The 23,862-nt window shown below is 41.6% G+C and overlaps 1 protein-coding gene across 1 annotated transcript in view; it reads right to left on the bottom strand.

The window, feature by feature from the left end:
- clasp1a (cytoplasmic linker associated protein 1a) overlaps positions 1–23,862 on the bottom strand; it is a 125,640-nt gene that overhangs the window by 7,209 nt on the left and 94,569 nt on the right. The window contains exons 22-34 of the mRNA XM_083996440.1: positions 20,963–21,067; positions 17,646–17,749; positions 16,925–16,948; positions 16,073–16,317; positions 14,592–14,655; positions 14,101–14,264; positions 12,443–12,521; positions 12,205–12,348; positions 8,215–8,367; positions 7,165–7,271; positions 4,109–4,256; positions 3,126–3,372; positions 1,265–1,321 (exon numbers count right to left, since the gene is read on the bottom strand). Of these exons, the coding sequence (XP_083852566.1) occupies positions 1,265–1,321; positions 3,126–3,372; positions 4,109–4,256; positions 7,165–7,271; positions 8,215–8,367; positions 12,205–12,348; positions 12,443–12,521; positions 14,101–14,264; positions 14,592–14,655; positions 16,073–16,317; positions 16,925–16,948; positions 17,646–17,749; positions 20,963–21,067 (1,641 nt within the window). The remainder of the gene's footprint in view (positions 1–1,264; positions 1,322–3,125; positions 3,373–4,108; positions 4,257–7,164; positions 7,272–8,214; positions 8,368–12,204; positions 12,349–12,442; positions 12,522–14,100; positions 14,265–14,591; positions 14,656–16,072; positions 16,318–16,924; positions 16,949–17,645; positions 17,750–20,962; positions 21,068–23,862) is intronic.

Below are 23,862 nucleotides of genomic sequence, written 5' to 3'. Positions count from 1 at the left end.
ACTTTATATTCAAACAAACTAACGTGGCTGCCACAGTAGAAAACCAACATTTATCTGTCAGAAGGAATTCTATCAGCCAGCGGTAACTTCATCATGATGATGACGGAGGTTGCCCGGCTGCTGCCTCTGAGATGACCCGCTGGTGATGGCTCTCTGACCAATCAGTGGTCTGCAGTGTTTACACCTCACATTTGAGTACCACTTTGCCTGTTTTGTAACTTCGACTGAGTAGGTATTAAAAATATAGTGCCGGGTACCAGATTCCAGGCACTTTTACCTAATGGAAACGCAAAAATGCCGAGTCAAGTCGTAGTATCAGTTACTCATTTCACCTGCTAGAATTTCATTTAATAAACTAGTAAAGCACAGAATTAATGATCAGTCTCAAAAGTGCAAGAAAACCCTTAATAACTGACACTGTGTGAGGGATCAATGGCTCAGCAATAGCTGAAGCTGTTGCACAATGGGATCTCAAAGTAGATTTTGACATTAAAGGGATACTGTGTGTCTGAGCTACTACTACAACAAGGATAAAAACAGAGATCAAATAATTTTTTTCTGAACAACTTTTTCATGTGGTGGCTTCAGGACACTTGGGTCAGTACAGACGAGCAGTATGGAGGTATTTGGATGTTTCATAGTGTGTGTTTTGGATGATTAAAAAGTGAACTCTATCCGCCACCATTATATGAAAACCCGTTGCCGGACCCCCCCTGGAACTCCAAAAGTGTTATGATGTTCTCCAAACCCTTCCTTGGCATGACGGTGAGTAGAAAATTGGGGAATTATCGATTTTGGGTGAAGTATCCCTTTAAGGAATAAATGTTGGTGCGGCTTTTTAAAAAATAATTGTTATCTTGTGTTGTCTAGGTAAAATAGTCACTCATCTCATTCACTACTCTGTTACAGATGTTAGTAATGTTACAGAGCTGTGGATCTACATATTGAAATAGAATTGATTCATTAGATTTATCAAATATAACACTACAACTGCCAATCATTGTGTTCAATAGGGTTAGACAATGTCCTTTAGTGCAAGTGTCACCCTGGCAGCTACACACTGTCTGTTGGACACAGAGGGAGCTGGAGTTAGAACAAGTTATGAAGCTGAGGAAACAATGAAGGGAACTGAGAGTGAGTTATGCAACACAGACAGAAGGGTGAGTGGAGTGAAGGTCCAGTCAGTAGACTGGTCAAAGCGGTGCAGTGTGGGAGACTGTGAGTCAGTGAGTAAGGAAACTAAGGCGGGGGGAGGCGTCTTTACCAGGGCCAAACACCTTGGGGAGCGTCTTCTTGTTTTCACCACTGTCCTGACGTCGGCCTGAAGAGGAGGAGGGGGCAAGGAGGAGGAGGAGGAGGAGGAGGAGGAGGAGGAGGAGGAGGAGGGATGGAGGTGGAGATGGGGGACAGAAGGGAGGGGGGGGGGGGGACAGGAGGCAAAGGATGTGATGACAACAACTGATACACACAGAGCGGTTTACAACAGTGGGGCTGCACACTTACACACTTGTGACTAAACAAAACTGTTCTAAATACAACAAACTACACATCATTACTGGCCTGTTTGTGGGGGAGGTAGTTTTTTTATTTTTATTTTTTATGATCACACCTAGGGTTGCAAAAGTCCGGGAATTTTCAAAGTTGGAAACTTTCCATGGGAATTAACAGGAATATATGGGAATATATGGGAATAAACGGGAATAAATACGAAATTTAATAAATTGAAGGTTGGCCCTTAACGGGGAACTTAAATATAGTTTGGGAAAATATATTGTAACATAATCTTGGCTAAAACAACCAGATTTAATGCAAGTACACTTGAATATCTATGATATTCCTCCATCACATGCACACAGCACACTGGGGGGGGGGGAGTAATATTTTACTCAACATTCATGTTTTTGTTGTTCAGTAAAAGAATTGATTGTTCATACAAGAATTAAAACTTGATAAAGTTCTACTACCAAATAAATCTGTTGAAATGTCATGTTTTGTAATTGTATTATTTTGCATGGATGTCTGCTTATGACAAAACAAAATATTTACATGATACAGTTTGTTTAAATTACCCCCAATTTCCAGTTAATTCCCATAAATTCCCAATAATTCCCATAATTCCCATGGAAAGTTTCCAATTTGGAATATTTCCAAAATTCCCCATCTTAACTTCCCATGAAAAGTTTCTGGAAATTTACCGGAAATTTTCTGTCCCTTTGCAACCCTACTTGTGACTGAGGTAAACAGAACTGTTCTAAATACGACAAACTACACATCATTACTGTCCTGTTTGTGGTGGAGGTGATGACACCACAGCATGAGCTGGTCAGTTTACACAGTGGGGGGTGGGGGGTGGATGATGAGGGGGACGTCATGACTGATGGCTCGTGTGCTTCGGACTCAACTAAATGCAGGGACAGAGAGCGTTGGGGGGATGGGAGGGGGCAACATGCAGCAAACAACTGGAGACTCACTGCTCAGACACATGGTGAGCATCCTAACTAACCACTCAGCTGTTGGATTCTCACTTTTTTGTGCAACAAAAAAAAAAGAAGAGGAGGTTTCATCACATTAAAATATAATGTCAGAAACTGTGTGTCATCAGCTGCACAGACCCATAGGCATCCAATCACGCTGGTTGCGTGCAGGGATGCATGGGTGTGCAAGCTCGTGCACAACAAACAGAAGCCTCTAATATTAAAGGAGCCATATGTAAGAAGTGGCAAGTAATCATAAAATCACCCAATATGTCACCAGCAGTGATGAGAACAATGGTGTTTAAAATAACGGTGTTACTAACAGGGCTACTTTTTCAATAACGAGTAATCAGAAAAGTGACTGATTCCCCCGTTACAACGCGTCATGACAATAAAAAGCACCGTTACGCTGACACTTGATTTTGTGTTTTGGCCTGTTGCTCAGTAGTCTGTAGCATTTTGGCAACCTCGAGTCTGGGTGGAGGGGGGTTGGGAAACAATGCGTTGCAGTTATTTGAATTTGACTGCAGCAACAGTTTTGGCCACAGTCTTACATACAGCTCCTTTAAACCCCACGTGTTTTATGAAATACACGAGTGTAGTACCACATCTGCTGCAATAATCAGCAGCTTTGTTATGTTGTGAACTCACAGTCGCGGAACTGCTCCACGTCGTCGTCGAACACGGCCTCCTTCAGGGCGCTCTTGTCGTAGGTGCAGATGGTGTCTCCGTAGCCGTACGGGGCGAACTCGCGACCCCGTGGCCCCGAGAAAGAGCGAGGCGACGGGGTGTTGAGCAGAGAGGTTTTGTTGTCCAAAGCGGTGCGACCTCCTTCAACCATGTCCAGACCCAAGCGAGCATCAGAACCAGGAGATGATGCTACTCCTTCTCTCCCGGCCTGTGGCACAGTGAAACAGAGGGATTAACAATCATGATTTTAGTTACAGTTTCCCAAAACTTTAATATCTCACCTTTATGTTCACAAACTCCTCAGATAAGTTTAGTGGATTTTTATACCAACGGTGGATTAGTTGACATCACAGTAGATAAACCTGACTGATCAACTAGAAAATTTCCTCTGGGAAATTTTGATAGGACCACGGGGCGCTACTGCCGGGCACCATCTCTGTCAACATGGGAATCAAACCCACGATCTTAAAGTCAAGACAGAGCTGATCAGAAAGAGACATGATCATCTTTCTAAAAGAAAAAGAAAATGCCCCGAGCACTGGCCCCTGCAGCTATTTCATAGCTGTAGGGGCCAGTGCTCGTGGCGATTGCCCCGTGGCCCTAATTACAGTAAATCTATCTTTTACAAGAGATGGAAGGCTGTGGTGATCACTTTCCTGCATAATCAAATTGTTACAAAATGATGAAAGAAATGACAAAGTATGCCTTGTTTAAAGTTGTAATATGACTAAACCCATGTTATACTGTTGTTGCTAGTTGTGTTTTTATATTATCAGGTCAGTGTTTCCTGTCTGAGTAAAAAAAAAAAAACTGAATGGTGAATCACTGACTTCTTACATAAAACTGCTGCTCTCTGTGTTTCTACCAGTTTTATTCCCAAACTCTGTTCTGCATCTAAACGTGAGCATTCAAGTAAACTGAGGATGAGAAAGGTTGTGACTCACTGCGTCGTCCCTCTTTCCCTCCCGCCTGATTGGCTCGTTCAGGTCCTCCTGGCTCCGGTAGCTGAAGCTCTGGATGGCCTCGGTGACGCCACGCAGCGAGCTGTAGATCTCCTCAGAGTTCATGTTCTCTGTGTCGTACTCCATCATGCTACCACACACACACAGGAAGAGAGAGAGGGAGAGAGAGAGAGAGAGAGAGAGAGAGAGAGAGAGAGAAAGAGAGAGAGAGAGAGAGAGAGAGAGAGAGAGAGAAACACACACATACATCATTTATACATTAGATTTAAAGTTGTTTTGCCACAATCAGGAACTTTAGCTTTGGTTTTGACAGTGGAGGATCAAAACTGATGTAAAGCTTAAAGGGATACGCCAACATTTTTTTTCTTGTCTTGCCTCACTCCCGAGTCCATGACAAGCAGATAGACACCATCCTTTCGACTGTGCGTGCAGTAACGAGGGAGATACGGGCAGAGCTGGCACACCGCTAATTAGCTTAGCTCAAACGCTGGAAGTGCATAGGTAGTGTTAGCCTGCCTCCACCTAAAGTCATCAGAGACACTCTTCAGCAACTCTAAATGGAAACTGGCGGGCCGATCTTCGTCTCAGAGTCTCAAAGTAAAAGCACAAATTCTATCGTCATGGTTTTCTGTATGTAAAGTGTGTTTTATTTTGTGAAAGTAATCGGAAGTGCGTTGGTCACAACAGCTAGCTTGAGTAGTGCCAAATTCGTCCGAACAAAATTGTGGTATTTAGGCAAATTAACGACACACTGCTGATCTAAACGGCTACTTTCTCGCCTAAAAATGTTTGACATGTCAATAAAGTGATATATTTACAGAGTTTAGAGCTAAAATGAAATCAGCTTCTGACTGCTGATTTCAGCTCGGGTAGGAGGCAGGCTAACACTACCTATACACTTCCAGCGTTTGAGCTAAGCTAATTACGGGTGATACGGGCTCTCCCTTGTTACTGCACGCACAGTTGAAAGGATGGTGTCTCTCTGCTGGTCATGGACTCGGGAGTGAGGCAAGACAAGAAAAAAAAAGTTGGCGTATCCCTTTAATATGTCTTATTATAAAGTTGATACAAACCACATCACTAGAGCAATGTTACATGCTTTTTCCATTTAATTACAGATACTAGAGGAATATAGATCCTCTCAGCTGGTTTGGAAAAGGGGGATTTGGAACATGAGCTCATCAGGATCAGGGTCTGGCTTCATGTGGGCTAAATCTCCAGTGTGTCTCAGCCCACGTTATTACCTGGGTGAATATGCTCTGCGCAGGACCCTTAGGGAGGGGGCAGCAGGGGTGGAGTGAGGCGGAGGAGGAGGAGGAGGGGCAGGGGGGTGCTTTGAGAGTCCGTCGACACCCCAACCCCATAACCGACTGTTGCCACAGCGCGGCCGGGAGGGAAGGACGGACAGACAGACAGACAGGAGAGAAAAGAGTGGGGGGAGGTAGGGTGGGGGCCGAGACAGATGGGGATGGACAACACGAGGAGACCACAAGACGAGACAAGAGAGGGGGAGGAGAAAGAGGAAAAACAAGTGTGCAGAAAGAGAAAAGAGAAGAAGAAACTAGTCTGAGCTTTAGAGGTTAAAAGGAAAGTGTTAATTTAAAGGAGAGCAGTGGAAAGAAGCAGAATCCCATGAAATACAGAGTCTCCCCATCATGATTGAGTTTGACCAGAATGAGCTCAGTCTGAGCTTTGCAGGTTCAAAAACTAAATATTTCCACTCTCAGAGTTCATGGGTTTCAGCTTGCAGATTAAAGGTCTGTACAGTGATCGAGACGAATGAGCTGCTCAGTGGCAAACAGTCAAACTGGACTTTAGGATTCTGTACAGCAGTTAAAGGTAGTACACGTTTGCTAAGATGAATATTAAAGGTGTTCAGAAATGGCCATTTTTGTTGTGCCTCCTTCCATGGGTTGCTGCATGAGTTTACCCAAGTAAGGAAAACGAATTTGACTGGTCGTTATTGAGTGTGTGCGAGTGTGTTTAGCTAACGTAGCTAACTGTTAGCTAGTAGGCTTGCTACCTTATCCACCTTTTTCCGAACGTCAAAAACATAAGTCGGTTTTGCTCTTCCGGTGGAATTTTATGTTTACGTTTCCATGGTTTCGGTAGTCGCGGTAAATGCATGGATTTTTTTTTTTCAATGAAAATCTGGAAAACGCATGGATCATCACAGCAGCTTTTAACAATGGATATCACACAAATTGAGATCCGTGTTAAAAGCCAGCGTTAATAGATCCATGCGTTTACCGCAACTATGACAACGACTGAAAACCATGGAAACGTAACGTCCAATTCCACCGGAAATGCAAAACCGGCTTCCGGTTTTGACCATAGATGACGTTCGGAAACTTGTGGATAGCTTGCTAACTTAGCTAGCGAGCCTAAATGATGGACCGCTGGGATCCGGAGGAGGAGAGTGGAGTAGGGACGGAGGAGAGTTTGACGTTTGATTGACGGATGATGGATCCAATATCACTGGCTGAGGAATCGTGAGCAGCGTGACGTATAATTTGTGTGCCTGCATTATCCAATGCGAAAAAAAACGAACCCACTTTCACCCGGATTTACTCGAAAATAGAATTTTGCTGATGAATTTCTGATAGATGAGTGATTACACTAATTTTAAGACCCATAGTGGGATCAAATTCAATTTTCTTTTCTGAATACCTTTAAACAGTAAAAGGTTAAAACATTTTTTGTTAACTGACAATAAATGAAGCTTTAGAAGAAACAAAAACATAAAAACTAATAAAAACTAAAAATGTTCTAAAATAAAACTAAACAGCAAATGAAAACAATTAAGTCAAAAGGAAAAAAAAAGGGAAAAAAACCCTGCTCCTACATAAACCAGTGGTCTCTGAGCAGCTCACTCAGTGGCCATGCTTCCACCAACCCGCCTGTTAGTGTTGTGTGTTAGTTCGACTTCAAATGACAGAACAGGACAGCGGCAGCAGAAACCGTACGCTTCAAACAGAGCCATGCAATAGGACAGGAAGTGTGTTGTCGATAATGGGTAAACAGCAGACTGGTGATACCTGGGAGACAGTCCTCCATGGGAACAGTTGGTTGGAGAGGTGAGGGGGCTGGTCCTGCTGGGGGTGTGGCGCGAAGGCGTCCGTCCAATGGTGTTGCTTGGAGAGCCCTGGAGGACCAAGAAAACCATGATGAAATGTGGAGTTTTGTGGAGCTGAGACTTTGGCTTCAGACTAATTTTGTGTCCATGTTTCATATGGGTTGTTGATCAATTAGAATATACATTTCTCTTTTAAAGAACTTAAAGGGATAGTTCACCCGAAATTCAAATTTCACTCATTATCCACTCACCCTCATGTCGACTAAGGGCTGGGAGAATTTTCAATTGTTCTGCCGGTGAGCAGTGAACTGAGACACTGGGAGCTTCCGCTACAAACAAGCTTAAAATATAGACTTATTTAATTTTTTCCGGAACAATTTCTCATGTCGGGGCTTCAATACAAGAGGGACATTACAGACGAGCAGCATGGAGGTATTTGGATGTTTTTTGGTGTGTCTTTTTGGACGAAGAAAAGTGAGCACCATTCACAACCATTATATGGACAAATACTGCTGCACTGACCCCCCCGTAACTCAGAGAAGCCACGGAGGACTCTGAAACTTCTCCCAGCCCTTAGTCGACATGAGGGTGAGTAGATAATGAGTAATTAGAATTTTGGGTGAACTATCCCTTTAAACCATCTGAGTTTTACATCTTCTACAAAGTTGGGTGGTGGCTCCAGGTGGGCGGGGCTTTGGGTATGGCTAGATGGTGACTGCTTTGTTGTGACATCACAAAGTTACAGAAGTCCTGACAGCTGAGCTAAGGCTCAGTTTATGAATACAGGCTGTGAAGTGTACTCTGCGGCCTGAGGCTTTGATACTTTCACAGTATAAATATAGAACCTGGAGCTGCTTTATGATCAAAGAAGACAAGGACATTGACCTTTACACAATGTGGACCTTTAAGGAAACTGTTCAGGCTGTAAACATGTTAATTTCTGCTGTAAAGTGGGACATCTCAACACGGCAGATGAGGTTACTGCTCGGTCTGAGGGTTGAGCTCCACTCACCACGCTGCTGCTGCTGGTATTGCTGGAGTTCTTCAGGTGGTTGTGCAGCAGCTTGGTGGCTCCGTCCTGGAAGGTTTTGGGCAGGGCTCCCAGCAGCATGGTGAACTCTGGGGTGTTGAGCTCAAACAAGGCGATCAGCACCACCTGCGCTGCCTGCAGGCCACGGAGCACAACACATTAACATGGAGGCCGACTGCAGCAGACGGTTGAGGTGGTTCCCTTGGTTACAGAGTTATCTTGACCACGTGTTTCAAACTGATTTGGGCGAGTCAGAAGAAATATACTGACCTTTTTAAAAAATACAATAAAACTGTAAAAGTCTGACTGAATTATGAATTACTGTAATCATCTATTTCCACATAAAATAATTTGATGCAAAGGTTGAACACAGATTGAGGCCAAAAGAATTCTGAACCATGGAAACCAACTTCTCAGCTCCACAGTGCATCAGCCTGTAGAAAACGTGTTAAAAAGTGAGTGTTCAAAGCTGCATTCAGTGGAAAACTAATTTAGCACACATCTACTCAGATACAATGTTTTTAGGTTGTTGCTATAATGAATGTTGCAACATGCAAGTGAGTAGAGATAAACCAAACAAGTAGTTTGCTGTTGCTGAGGGACAGAGGTTTCATCACTAAGGTCAAATGTTGTCTGAAATGTAAGAGACATTCAAAGACCAACAGTAAAAGCTACAGTGACTTGAGCAGGTTTGTTGGAACATGTAAAAAAAAAAATTAAGACCTATGAGTCTGGACCACACAATGCGAACACAGCTCCTTATCAGTTTAATTCTCTGCTGTATTTAATACACAGTAAGTCTGTTCTCATTTACATGTTTATCTATTTTTAGACAACAGAACAGATTTGAAACTGTGACTGAAAGGCAACACATTTTAATTTTAACTTCCAAGCCATTTCCAGGCGGCTGCTCTTCTGGTGCTAAAAAACCCTCATTCTCTAACCACAGTGTCATATGAACTAAAATAAAAAAGACGGAGCTGTCCTTTTGACTGTATAAAATCATCAGAGACTAATTCGTGCCAGCTGCCATGCAGTCAGCACACAGAGAGGTGTGTCTGGGGAGGTAAAGCAGTCACATTTGTGTATACAGGGTTAAACCCGCTGCTGTGTGTCCTGTTGGTTTCTGTTTTCCATTATGAACAGAGCTCCCATCATGCCTCAGCTGATGAATCTGCACCATGAAAAGTCATTAGCTACCAGCAGTTCCTGAGGCCGTACCCTGTGATGTACATCAGTCTCTGGATTACTTTGAGCTGTTCTGAAGGAAAAATCTGAGGTGATCTAACTCTGGACAGACTTTCTGTGACACTGCAGAAACTAAATGACTGGAAAGTGCAGAGTTCTGCTGAACCGATCATTATATGATGATAATGTGTGTGTTCTGGTTAGACTGAGGAATGACTCACAACGTGATTAATAGAATAATAATCTTATATTGTAATACTGTGTATATACCTGGCCTGCTAAATCAAGTGGGATGAAGAGTGTGATATTTAGTGGTAACACTTTAGTTAGTACATTATTAAGAATTTATATATAAGATAATGTGTTAATTAATGCTGAGTAATGCATACATAATGATAACTAATTACATTATTCAACTTTTATTATTACTTAATAATTTATTAACTAACTTTGAGTAGTAAACATTCATTAACTGCTTACTAATAGGCTACATTAATTAATATGTTTCCTAATCCTAAGTAATACATACAGTAATAGTGATTGTTAATATATCTGTAAACAGTTAATTAATGCTTAATAATGTACTAACTAACGTTACTTAAGGGACCCTTATTGTAAAGTGTTACCCATTTAGTTTGAATACACTTACTGTATATAATTTGCGCTCTAGTGTAATATAAACTTGAAAGCCTCACTTTTACACATACAATACATAAAGATATGGATTTACTTTATTTTGAAAGTCCTATGAATCTCCATCATTGTAGGAAAATAAAAGGTTAACAACATGCATGTTTGCAGGTGGATGAGAGGTTGTTAGTGACTCAAACAGACACAATGTGTTAGGCACACAGTAGTTAACAAAACAGCATCACTTTAAACGTTTAGCGGTAAAGACCGGATCACAAGTCGGTTCATACAAAGCAACAAGCCTTTCCCTTGAAGTCACGTCATCGTTGCACAACAAGCTTCGGGTACTTAGTGAGCAAACACAGTGCAAGGCTCAGACCGACTGTTTAGGTTGTTACAGCAGAACAGCTGGAGCAGTAAATGGTAGAGGTGAGTGAGAGGTTGTTTGTTTTTTTTACAGTCCTGAGGGGTTGGTGGTTAGGCACCGGGGCAGGCAGGGCAGGGCAGGGCAGGGCAGGGCAGGGCAAGTGCGTGCTTGTTGTGTTGTGATTGGCTGCTGGAGCGGGCTCTACCTGCTTACACCTCTCTTCCTGGTTGCCCTCAGTGGACAGTAAAGCTGCGGTACTGGACCTGCCAATTAGCTCCTCGCTCACCCAGTTATGAAGGGTCTGGGGCACAGTGGCAGGGGGCAGAATGGGGATTATAGCATGACACATTTGGAAAATACTGTACCAGGCTTTTTTTTTTGGCACAGTCTATAATCATCCCAGATATTAAAGGGATAGTTCAACATTTTGGCAAATTGGCCCATTACCATAATTCCTATAGTTTTAGCAGTAGGTTCGTTACCTTTAATTGTTGATGCAAGCTGTTTTTAGAACGGCGGAGCAGAGCCGTGAGCTGCTCAGAGCTACGCTACGGAGGCTAATGGGATTTCTTGGTTTCCCTCATCAAACTCATCAAATACACAATCCAACAACTCCACAACGCTCTGGTGGACAAGTTGTGACCTGCACATTCACCACGCTATGAGATAACAGAATGTTACGAGAAGGCGTTGTTCGCGAGGCAAATGCAGAAACTGCTTGCCAAAAAACTGCCCCCGACAGGAACGCACATCAGTGCTTTTGCATGAATTTACCTCTAAAACAACTCTGTCTCGTAACGTTCCGTTATTATCTCATAGCGTGGTGAATGTGAATGAGTTGTTGGATTGTGTATTTGGTGAGTTTGATGAGGGAAACCAAGAAATTCCATGAGCCTCCGTAGCGTAGCTCTGAGCAACTCGCAGCTCTGCTCCGCCGTTTTAAAAATACCTTGCACCGACAATTAAAGGTAACAAACCTACTCCTAAAACTGGGTCAATTTGCCAAAATGTTGAACTATCCCTTTAAGAACTCATGAAATCAGATTAAACTGAACATTTCTATCCCTGCGGATCATTTCCAGCCTCCTGGACGTCAGGCCCTGCTCGGAAAATAGGTGAGGATTTCACTTGGAAGAATAGCGGATGGAAAAACAAACAGCAGGGGGGAAACATATGACGCGCACCAGACAAGAGGAAGATAATGGGCCGTTGACCCAAGGCCATCCACACAGAGGGCCTATCATCAGAGTTTATAACTGCTGCTTAGAGAAACACTCAACACTCGAGTATGGAGGCAAATGCCAGATCTGTTCTGGAAATAAGTTTTACATAAGATTTTATATGAATTCATATTTAAGTCCTAAGGCAGTTAGTTCTGCAGTAAGCCTGCTCACCTGCTGGTGATGATGTTACAACAGTTTGTTAAGGCATAAAATCTTATGCAGCTTATCATAATATGTATGCTTAGTAACTAATGCTGAGGCAAAGGAAAGAAATCATAAATGAAAACATGGCTTTGATGTGTTATCTGATGTGTCCCCATTTCATTCAGCTTCAAGCTTAACAATGCAATTATAGGTCCTGCTTCTCCCTTAGTTAGATCTATCATGTTGCACAATAAGAAATACAATGTGAAATATAATGTTGATATTCTCTCATCAAAAAGACAAAGTTAAAAACATTGATATAAACTGTTGAATCCTGACAGGAACATGGAGATTTAAAAAATCAACTGCAAAAAGGAGGAAAAGTCACTATTAAGTCTTTGTGTGTCAGAGCTGGCATACCTTCCTGACGTCGGAGCTTTTGGGCTCGGTGGTCCAGGTGATGATGCGAGACACGGCCAAGCGCGTCTCGCTGGAGTTGACAAAGTCGGTCGGGTCCATCTGTCGAGCCAGGGACTCGATGTATTTCAAGATGGCCACTTTAACCTGAGGAGCGGAGGAGCGCTTGGTTTCATCACACCGACCTTTTTAAAATCCAGCTCGACTTCACAAAGAATCAGAGTTCCTCAGATCGACTTACCTTGAGGTTTGGTGTCTGAGTCTGATCGACGATGAACCTCATCAGGATGTTGAACTGTTGGTCGAACGGGAACGACTCCCTGACACGCACACACAGAGAAGACACGTTAAGACATTTGCTGAACATTATTAAACAACAGTTGAGTTTTTGAGCAAATACAGTAGCATGCAAAGGTTTGGGCACCCCTGGTCAAAATGCCTGTTAATGTGAACAGTTAAACAGGTGGAAGATGAAAATCCCCAAAAGGCATTAAGTTAAACATGAAACACTATTTTGCTACTAGCTACTAACTATGCAGGGTGGACAAACCTTTTACTCTTTAGTTTAGTTTATTAAGGGACAGTGTGCAATGACATTAATCATTTGCAGGAAATGAGGAGATGGTTGCACCAGATTTAACTCACAGCTAATTTCCATCTGCAGTCCCAACATGTAATACACAAAAGACACAGGCCACAAACTAAAATACTAGGGAAAACCTGATACATAAAATGACACAAATAGACAATGGACAGGACAGAGACAATACAGAAACCCAGTTTCCACATTTAAAAAGACCAGGTCCAGTGCAATGCAGTTGAGAAAGGTGTACACTATCCTATATGGTCAGCGAAAAGAAATGGTAAGTCATACATGATACAAAATACGATAAAACATTTTAAAATGCCCAAGTTCCTATTCACACTAAAAACAGTTGGGTTAAAAAAATAAGCATATTTTAACCCAACTGCTGGTATGAATAAGGACAAACCCCTTGTTTGGGTTAATTTTAACCCAACAGGTTGGGTTATTCTTTTTGACCCAACTTTTGGGTTGAATATTGAACCCAAGAGTTGGGTTATGCTAACTACAACGTTGGGTTATTTTTTAACCCAACTATTGGGTCGTGTATAAAGCGCTTTACACTCTGGAAAAATAACCCAAAAATTTAACCCAACACCAATGACTCGGAAATTGGGTTACAGAGATAACCCAACATTTTTTAGTTCAAATCATTCCTCACATTTGGTGGGGCCCAGGGCTAAGGGCCTTTTTCCTTTTCTGTCATTTTGAAAATGTAAACGATGAAAATAAAAATGTTATATTTTTTTAAATGCAAAGGGAATGTGTCATCTGTAACTTTATGCCTTTTAATCTTCCACTTTCTGAACTGTTCACATTAACAGGAATTTGGAGCAGGGGCGCCCAAACTTTTGAATGTCACTGTACAATGATAAAGATACACTGACTACTGAGTGAGCTGCTCAGGAGGTCAACTTATCAAACCGATCAAACAGGTTTTCATCTTTACAAACTGGCAATCTCAGTAACACTTTATAATAAGTACACACTATTAGGCATTAAATACTGAATTCATCATTTATAACACATGAATACTAATTACGTATTACGAATTAGTATGTAGTTCATAAACACAGTTAAAAATGTTTTACTCATCATTGGTGAGCACTAACTGTATTTATAAACCACATACTAATGTGTATTCATGTGTTATAAATGAAGAATTCAGTATTTATTAATGCTTAATAGCGTGCACTTAGTACAAAGTATTACTTCAATCTCTTTTTACTACTCATGTTTTCAGTCCATCCCCTCCTCTACTGGAGAGTCACAACAGACCGTTATCTGAGCTGTGTGACCTGGTGTGTGTTTCAGACCTTGTGATGTCCAGGGCCTTCTGGACTTTGGCCTGGACAGAGCCCAGCAGGTCTGCCCCCATTTTCTTCAGCAGCTGAGTGAGGAGGACGAAAAGCCAGTCCTGCAGGTCCTCCCTGTGGACGTTGATGAAGTCCACCAGGGTCTCCAGGAACATGCTGAACACCTGAGGACACGTTCAAATATTTATTACACAGCACTTTTTCCTTTGGTTTTTATGCATATTCTGAGTCAAGACTTTGGTTAATGTGTGTATGTGTGTGTGTGTGTGTGTGTGGTTACATGGGCTGAACAGCACACTTACTCTCTGTTGTTAAATCCACAGCAAGGCAGACCATGCAACAGAAGACACTCCATTAGTATCACAGAGGTCATACATGTACAGTGTACACGCGCTCCGGCAGTTATTGACATTTTTTTTTTTCGTTTCCATGCAGTTTCACAGACGTCAGAATTAGTCAGTGCTTCAGTGAGTGAGCTGTGTCCTCTTTACCTTGCTGTGAGGGTCTGCAAACATCCGGGTGAAGATCTCACAGAGTCTCTTCAGCTCCACTCGGCTGCAGACAACACAAAGAGCCAAATGATTAACACACACAACAGGTTATAATAAAGAAAACAGCACCATTACTCCTCCAAAGCAGGGCTTAGTATTTACATTCATTCATGATTAAACCCACAGCGCCCTGAAGCCATTTCCTTTCTCTGCGCACGTCCACACTGACACCTGCTGTTTCAGAGTGTGTGTGTGTGTTCACATTGACAAGTATGGCAACATGCATACACCTTGTGTACATGGCAGAGGGGGAGGAGCCAATAGAAGCCAATGACATATTTTTAAACAGAAGAAGGAGGACATATTGATGTTCCAGGACAATCTGGAGATTTTAAAGGGACAGTTTAACATTTTGGCAAATTGACCCATTGCCAATCCCTATAGTCATAGCAGTATTTGTCGGTGCAAGCTATTTTTAGAACGGTGGAGCAGAGCCGCTAGCTGCTCAGAGCTACGCTACGGAGGCTAATGGGATTTCTCCCTCATCAAATTCATCAAATACACAATCCAACATCTCCAAAACAATCTTGTGGACAAGTTGTGACCTGCACATTCACCACGCTATGAGATAATAACAGAACGTTATGAGTTTTCGAGGTAAATTCATGCAAAACCACTAATGCACGTTCCCGTTAGCGGGATGTTTTTCAGCTAGCAGTCGCTGCTGTTGCCTCGAAAACAACTCCATCTCGTCATATATCATCACAGAGACACCCAACCTGATGTTGTTATCACATCATTTTCTAAATAAAACTCAACATAACATATGCATTATTTTTGAGGCTATTTAAAACTATAGTCCCCAAAACTGAAAATGAAACTCTGTAACACTTTATAATACGTACACACTATTAAGCATTAATAAATGCTGAATTCTTCATTTATAATGCATGAATACTCATTAGTATGTAGTTATAAATACAGTTAGTGCTTATCAATGATGAGTAAAACATTTTTAACTGTAATTATAAACGACATACTAATGAGTAGTCATGTGTTATAAATTATGAATTCAGTATTTAATGCTTAACTAACGCTTAATAGTGTGTACTTAGTATAAAGTGTTACCGGAAACTCTTCTTTCACATTGATTTGATTTATTTGATTTATTTGTTTGCACAGTTAAAAATTACACAAGTAAAAGTAACAATTTTGACAATTTAAAGTGCAGGAAGAGGCGAAAACTCAAGGAGCTTATCAGGTGCCTTCACCTAACAATAAAATATTATATCATACTAAAGAAAACAAAATATACAAATGAGCAATTAAAAAAAAAATGTAGATGATAGAAATAAAAGAAAATATTACACAAAAAGAATAATAATCGAAATATATCAATAACAATAAGGAGACCACATTCAAGCTGTGGTGCTACAGCTCAGTCTGATAAATGGCTGTGAGACTGAGATTCATGAACCCACCTGAGTATTCTTTGGCTCTTGAGGAGGTTCTGCAGCCCCAGCAGCCCCTCCTTCCTCTCTGACCAGTTGGAGCTGGCGCAGTGGTTGAGGACCTCGGCCACATCCTCCGTCTGCCTCAGGTAATGGGGTATGCCCCCGTTCCTCGAGCCGTACGAGCGCTCCGAACAGGCGCTGGACGCGTCGCTGTTGGCGTCGTCGTCGGAGTACATCCCCGGGGATTCGTACCTCCGCCTCAGTGGCTTCCTCTGTGTGGGAGCAAGAGGAACAGCAACCGTCAGGAGTTCACCAAACTCTGCAGGGAAAGTGCTTTGGAAAATCAACTCAGCCATGTGGTAAGAATCTTTCAAACAAGGTCTCCAGCCATGCAGTTTCTGTTCTGTGTATGACATTTTTCGAAATTTACTTCAAATCTGTACAGATACAGTTCTGATCTACAAAATTAAAGGTAAAAGGTAATTATTTAGTTTTAAATCAACAGCAAAAGCCAGTTAAGCAGTGCCACAGAAAGCAGTCTTGACTATGAATGCAGAGCAGAGGGGAAGGCTTCAGACGGTAGAACATAATCAGTCTCATGGATTTCAAAATACACAAGTGTGAATCCAAGAAAAATGAGAGTCATCACATCACAATGAAATGTGAGAACAATCTTTGCAATGGTACCAAAGATGCAAACATCTGAGATGCAATGAGAACACATTCAAAAATTAAAACTAAGTTTTAAAGTAAAGAAATAAAGGGGGGGGGGGGGGTTCATGAGCCGATAATAACGAGCCAAGCTGCATTAATAATTTCTGAACTTGATTAGTGCGTGACGGCATGGATACACAAACAGGATGTAAAATGACCAACTACCTTATTCCTGGAGTCTCCTAACAGCTGAAACCAACAACCGAGAGGGAAAGAGGAGAGAGGGAAGGTTTAACGCAGCAACAAAGACCAAGTAAGAAGAGACCAAGACTGGACATTTTCTACTTCAGCTGTGTCAGGGCTTTGTGGTTAAGATGCCTTCAGGAAACCTGGGAGCAAAGGTCCTGAAGTAATTCTAAGGCAGGATGATATTCAAACTGTTGAACTGATGAGCAGACAATCATTTCCTATTTTTGACAGTTTAAAACAAAATCTTTCCTCCTAATAAATAAATTATAAATAGACACAATCATTACATTGAAATCAATGAAAGTCAATTATGATCAATGATACATTCCTGACAGGTGCTGAGATCTAAAACCATGACCTATTAAAACTAAATGCAGCTTTCAGCACATGATTAAAATGATTTAAGAATAATGAACAATTAAATTACAGTGCAAAATCATAAGTCTGGAAACTGATTTTGGTTTATGAGTCTCCTGCTGCATTAGAACTCTGTTACAAAACCAAACCCGGAGTCTAAGCTTTGAACACTAACCCTAAACTCAAACCTGAACAACCTGACATATACTGTATTTAGGTGTCTCAGTTTGCAGGGATGAGAAAGCTGCGACTCAACGTTAAGGCAGGAATTAAATCATTTCAACTGTTTATAAAATCTTGTCTCACATTCAAAACTTGGTATGGTATCTTGGTATCTTACCAGAGCATCAGCAACAGCAGCCTCCACCTCAGTGCCAGTGTTCAGGACCCTCATGGCGTTGACTGATGCTGAGATTCTGGCTTGGTGAATCAAACCGTATCGGTCTAGACAGGAAGTGAAAAGAGAAAGACTGAGTGAGGCTCAGTTTCAAATTAAAACATTCCCTCTGCAACTTACCTGAATAAACTAAAGCAAAGGCTGAGTTTCTTACATAGGTGACAGATAAAGGATTGATTTCAGGGAGATTTGAATATGAAGAAATACACTGGAAATGAAAAGGTCGCTAGAGGGGAACAATCTCAACAATCCAACAACCGAAAGCAAAATGAAAACCAACATGTCAAAACGTGATACGGAAAAGAACACAGGCAAATACTGCAGCTACACTGGTTCCCTGAGAGAAATCACCCATAATGCACCAAACAAGGAAAAACACAAATGAGCTAATATGTTAGAAATTAAAAAAAAAAAAACATAGGCACAACATTCAAAGGATGACCACAACAGATGGCAGCAGGTATAACAACACATCAGCAGAAATAACAAATAAAAAAATGAAAATAAATAAATAAAAATAAGAAAACAAAAAATCACATATCTGCTTCACACAAACCACAGGCCGACACATGACTGACTCAATCTAATGACAAAATAACATGTAACAGCAAACCATGAAACCAAGTCAGCACATCAAAACCTGAACATGACAAGTCAACGAGCTGATCAGAGGGCAGGCAGATGAAAACTTGTGTCCCTCACCATGCTGAACAAAAAGCACCTGTACTGCTGAGATACTACGTGAAACCTCCTAAAACACTTTGGATGGAGGGGAAATAAAGGAGGTGAATGATGGCGTAACATGACCGAACACTACCACAGAGGCATGCCGGTGCAGTCGGCATCACTGCCTCTGACACGGGTCATTTTTTTTTGGGGGGGGGGGTCGAATGGGGGGGACGCGGTCTGAGCATGCAGGTCACCTGACTGGCCGTGGGGGTCAGCTGTGGAGAGAGCGCTGGTTGAGCGGGAGTGACGTCGGGAGGCTGCAGGGTAGAGGAGAGGTGGCAACATCCAGACCAGGGGGTTAGTCACACACATACACACATACAGACAGGTACTACTGCAACAATGATGCCTTTGATTTTATGTTCTGATTAATTGTAACAATCCGTATTGATATTTATGATGTGTGCTTCTGAAAGGAAGGTTAAGGATACATTCAGGAGTTATTTACGACGGAGTATATAATAGGGCCACATTGAGAAAAAAAACCAAAACACATAATTCGAAAATAAAGTCATACATTTACAAGAATAAAGTCGTACATTTCCTACGAGAAAAAAGTCATAACATTACGAGAATAAAGTCGTGAATTATGAGAATAAAGTTGTAAATTGCGAGAATAAGGTCGTACATTTCATACGAGAAAAAAAGTCATACCATTACGAGAATAAAGTCGTAAATTTACGAGAATAAAGTCGTACATTTCCTACGAGAAAAAAATCATAACATTACGAGAATAAAGTCGTGAATTACGAGAATAAAGTCGTAAATTACGAGAATGAAGTCGTACATTTCATACGAGAAAAAAAGTCATACCATTACGAGAATAAAGTCGTAAATCTACGAGAATAAAGTTGTACATTTCCTACGAGAAAAAAGTCATAACATTAAGAGAATAAAGTCGTAAATTACGAGAATAAGGTTGTACATTTCATACGAGAAAAAAAGTCATACCATTACGAGAATAAAGTCGTAAATTTACGAGAATAAAGTCGTTCTCGAAGTTTGTGATTTTTTTATTTGTCAATGTGGCCCTAATACTCCGTCGCAGTTATTACATAATCAAAATGAATGTTTTTTTTGTTGTTGTTTTTGTTTTTATAAACCAACACTATTTTTTTTTCATCAAGGAGCTTGATGTAGCCTTTACAGAAAGTCTGAGACTAGTGTCACACTGCAGGGTTAATTACAGTTGGAGCTACGGAAAAAGTTAATAAGAGATCTGAAACGGGGGTGGGTGGGATTTCAAATGTAGTTAAAGTATATCACACATACACACATCACTATGTTTTTATGAATCCAAGTAGAATTCAGTCTGACCTCCATCACTGAGAGTGAAGGTGTAGAGAGACAACACAGCAACTAATAAAAACAGTTGGCCTGTGCTAAGCTGACAGCACAGACAAAAACAACTCAAAACACTTGTATATGTGGTTATGTGTACCGATGTATAAATGTACACTGCCCGTCCAAAAGAAAAGTTGCCACTTGGATTTAACTAGGTAAGAGCCTCCCATTGGATAATTACTGCATAGATGATTATGTTTCAGCTGGCAACAACTTATCTAACTCTAACTGATGCAGTCTCATTTCTTCAACAACCATGTCAGAGGACACATCCTGTGGTCGCGGAAAAGATGTTCATCCGTTTCAGAAAGGTCAAATTATTGGCATCAAGCAAATAAAACATCTAAGGAGATTGCTGAAACTAAAATGGATTAAGAACTGTCCAACACATTATTAAAGACTGGAAGGAGAGTGGGAAGAAATGTGGTCCAATGTGACCACAGAGTCCAGACCTGAGAATCTTTGAATAAATTACAGTAGTGCAACTCTGGACGGAAATAAATGTTGTGACATTGCAGAAGCTTATTGAAACAATGCCACAGCGAATGCATGCCATAATCAAAGCTAAAGACAGTCCAGCGAAACATTGGAGTATGTGACTTTTGTTTGGACAGGCAGTGTATATAAGAAGATAATTAATTAAAAACATTTAACTTAACCCATTCTGTAAAACCTGTTTTACATGTATCCAAACAGAATTCTCTTTTAATCTTTCTTTCTTTTCTTCTTGATGATGGAGCTACAGGCACAGACCTATGACATCACAGTACAGGAGCCACAATGGCTGCAGCCAATGACTGTAATGACACCTGTTTCTGTTGTTTCAACGTATTCCTCGTTGCCTCCTATAATCTCTAATTATGGCACTTCAACACATGTACACACGTTTGTTCAGAGGCAACTCAAACACATGAATCCAACTGAATACAGAGCAACATGAAGAAGAAATCTAATCCTTGATATAAATTACACCATCACAGGAAAAACTAAACAAAAACAAAATTGTATCCACCACAGAACAGTATTCCTCCCTACACTTAGAAAGACTCAGTTAGTGCATGCACAGAGACAGACAGGCAGAGGCAGACTGGAGACAGGAGACAGACAACAACAGTAGATGGAGTGGCAGGTACAGACTGTAGAGGTGGGACTGTCTGGGCTGGGACGGCTCTGAGCTCGGTACTCACCCAGAGGAGCGAAGCCCCGAGCGGGGCTGGTGTCGCGGCTGCTCTCGCGACTGGTGTCGCGACTGCAACCTTGACTCATGCTGGGACGGGGAATGCGGCTCCGGGCTAGCGTGCGGTAGGGAAGAGCAGCAGGAAGAAGAGCTTTACCACACAGGCTGGCTGTCAGGACAACAAGTTAGGTGGGAATGTCAGTATGCATCCATGGAGGAGGGGTGTTGAGGTGAAGGTCAGAGGTGAAGAAAAGAAGAGGGGGAGAGGCTGTGAGAGGTGACACACTAGAGGACTCATTACTACCAGTCAATGAAAAACCTTTCAGACATGTTTGTATGAAAAAATTAAGTGTATAGCACTACTATAGAACGACAGCAACAATGGCACTGAGGCTATACCCTTGTTAACAACCAAAGAAAAAGGAATCCTTACATATATTGTGAAAGTTCACTATGTCTACTGATTTATCTCTTTATCTAGGGAAATTCATTTGTCTGTCAGCTCATCTACCACTGGCAGAAGAATTTAAAGGTACAATATGTAAGAATGTGGCCAAAAACGGTTACTGCAGTCAAATTCAAAACACAGCGATCTGTTTTTTTCTCCCAGCCGTAGCGGCAGCTCAGTGGAAGCAGACTGAGGCTGAAATGCCACTGACGCCGCCGTGACTGGGAGAGAGGGCTAGGTGGCGCAACATGTAAACACGTAAATTCAAAACATAAACATGATTTGCAGTCTGCAAAAAAAGATTTTTAATGCGAATACTCTGGCTGTACTATTGTTGTTGGTGAGTTCATCATGTTATGAACATTATTCCTGAGTCTCTATGACATATTAGGAGGATTTTACGGCCAGTTGCTTTAGATTTCTTACATACTGTACCTTTAAAGTAACTTGTATTGATAAAAATTGTAAAAAAAAAAAAAAAAAAAAAAAAAAGTAATGGTCCATTAGTTTAGAATTAAGATAATTGGTCTAAATAGCAGATAATATGTGCTGAAAAATTCATTCTCTGAATGTGCTCAACAAACTATGAATCGGGGCCGGCTCTACGCAGGGGCAAGAGGGGGCAGTGCCCCCTCAAATAAATGTCTTGCCCCCTCAAATCCAAATTTTAGAAGTTGAGAAAGCACATTTTAATATACTCAAAAATGTGTATATTACCAAAGAGAAAGAAGTTAAGTTGGGGGTTCAGACATCCCTCTATCTAGACATGCCGGTAGTCCGACACTTTTTGATACCGCTATTCCGCGCGTCGTCTTTTTTTTTTCTTTTTTTTTTACAGCTGCGATACCCAGGCGCCTCTCTCTCTCTCTTTTCTTTTCAGCATGCCTATCACCGGTTTCATGAGGGAGTGATGTTCTTAATCTCAACAACTAAACTATCAAGTCACAAACAAAACTGACACACATGATAAACAAACAGAACTATGTTGCAGTTTATTTGTCAAGTTAACCTGTCACCTTCAGCACCACGGACAGCACCACGGACAGCGCCGCGGAGAAGTGCCTCTGTGAGCGTCTGGGCTCTGGGCTTAGGGCCTGGGGCCTCATTAATCAAAACTGTAAGTAAGCAGTGTAAAACTGCTGCTACTAAATGTTTTGCTTAGGCCTACGGAGAAAAGACACCCAAAATATTTACACCTTTTTCAGATCTATCAAACTGTGCGTGCACAACTCTCCGCAATTTCTCTTTGATAAATCAAACTGGATCCAAGAACGGTGCGCAGTTGCGCATGTGAACGCACCTCCGTCCCCGGAACGCCTAGACACAACCATATATGGTCTGCACGTGCATATTAATTAGCCATGTGCGCTCTGTGGAGCGGCAACAAAGTGACAACGAAGACAACGGGCGGAGGGCGGGGGGAAGAAAGCGAGATAGCTACACGGCATCGGGCAATAAATCAGTCGGAAAAATTATCTTGCATTTTAACAAAGCTACAATAAAAACAAAAACCTCCCAAATCTCAACAAAAGGGAGCAGAAAGAAGAATAATCTTACTCTTAATAATCTTAATCCTACACATTTATTTTTAATTTTTATCTGCAGTAGCACAAAAATCCGCCGAAAAAGGGACAGTGTTCTTTTCTAAAATGTTCTGTTCTATGTGTTCAAAAGTTTGGCCTCTAAGACCCTGGTTGCCCCCCCCCCCCCCCCCCCCCCCCCCCCCCCCCGGCCCCTAGTTGGACGGGTCTGAAGGTAGAGGCCTGACAAAGTGCAATCCACTTCTCCAGGTTGGCGTTGGACACAACAACCCAATTCAATGAAGTTACTGTAAGCACAGAGAAAAAAAAGTGCTGGAGCATGATGTGTTCACATGATGCCCCCTTCACATTTCTGACTGCCCCCTCATATATGCCTGCCTAGAACCGGCCCTGCTATGAATGCATATTTTGTTCTGTCGTTGGCTCTACATAGGAGTTCCAAAATGATGAGAGTAAAAAAAAATCTGGTTAGCAACTCTACCAGTGGAGGCTGAAAAAACAAGCAATTGTTATCATCACCCTGTAGCTAATGAGGCTGAAATATATGGAGGCAAAGAGAACTAAAGAAGAATAGAAGTGAGGAGGAGGAGAGGCAGACAGGAACATTACAACAGAAGCAGTGTGCTGGGCAGTGAGTCGGTGAAGAGACATTCTGCCGGTTAAATGTTAGACATGAGAACAACTCAAGCTTTTCAGATGTGACACAGATCAGACACATTAAAAAGATTATTGGGTGTGGAACTTAGATAATACAAATGTTCCACATCTGGATGAGTAATCAAGGGACATGATCAGTAACTTCTTATCATGCAAAAACATTGAACATTGATTTCTTCTCACTAAAAGACCAACTGTATGATCTGCACCTTTCAGCATCTAGCTGCCGTTGCTGTAACAGAAAACACACCGGCGATCAGCTGA

The sequence above is a fragment of the Trachurus trachurus genome, assembly GCF_905171665.1.
Source record: "Trachurus trachurus genome assembly, chromosome: 21".
Taxonomy (NCBI): Eukaryota; Metazoa; Chordata; class Actinopteri; order Carangiformes; family Carangidae; genus Trachurus; species Trachurus trachurus.
The sequence above is the reverse complement of the archived record's forward strand: the minus strand, read 5'-3'. Positions and strand labels throughout refer to the sequence as shown.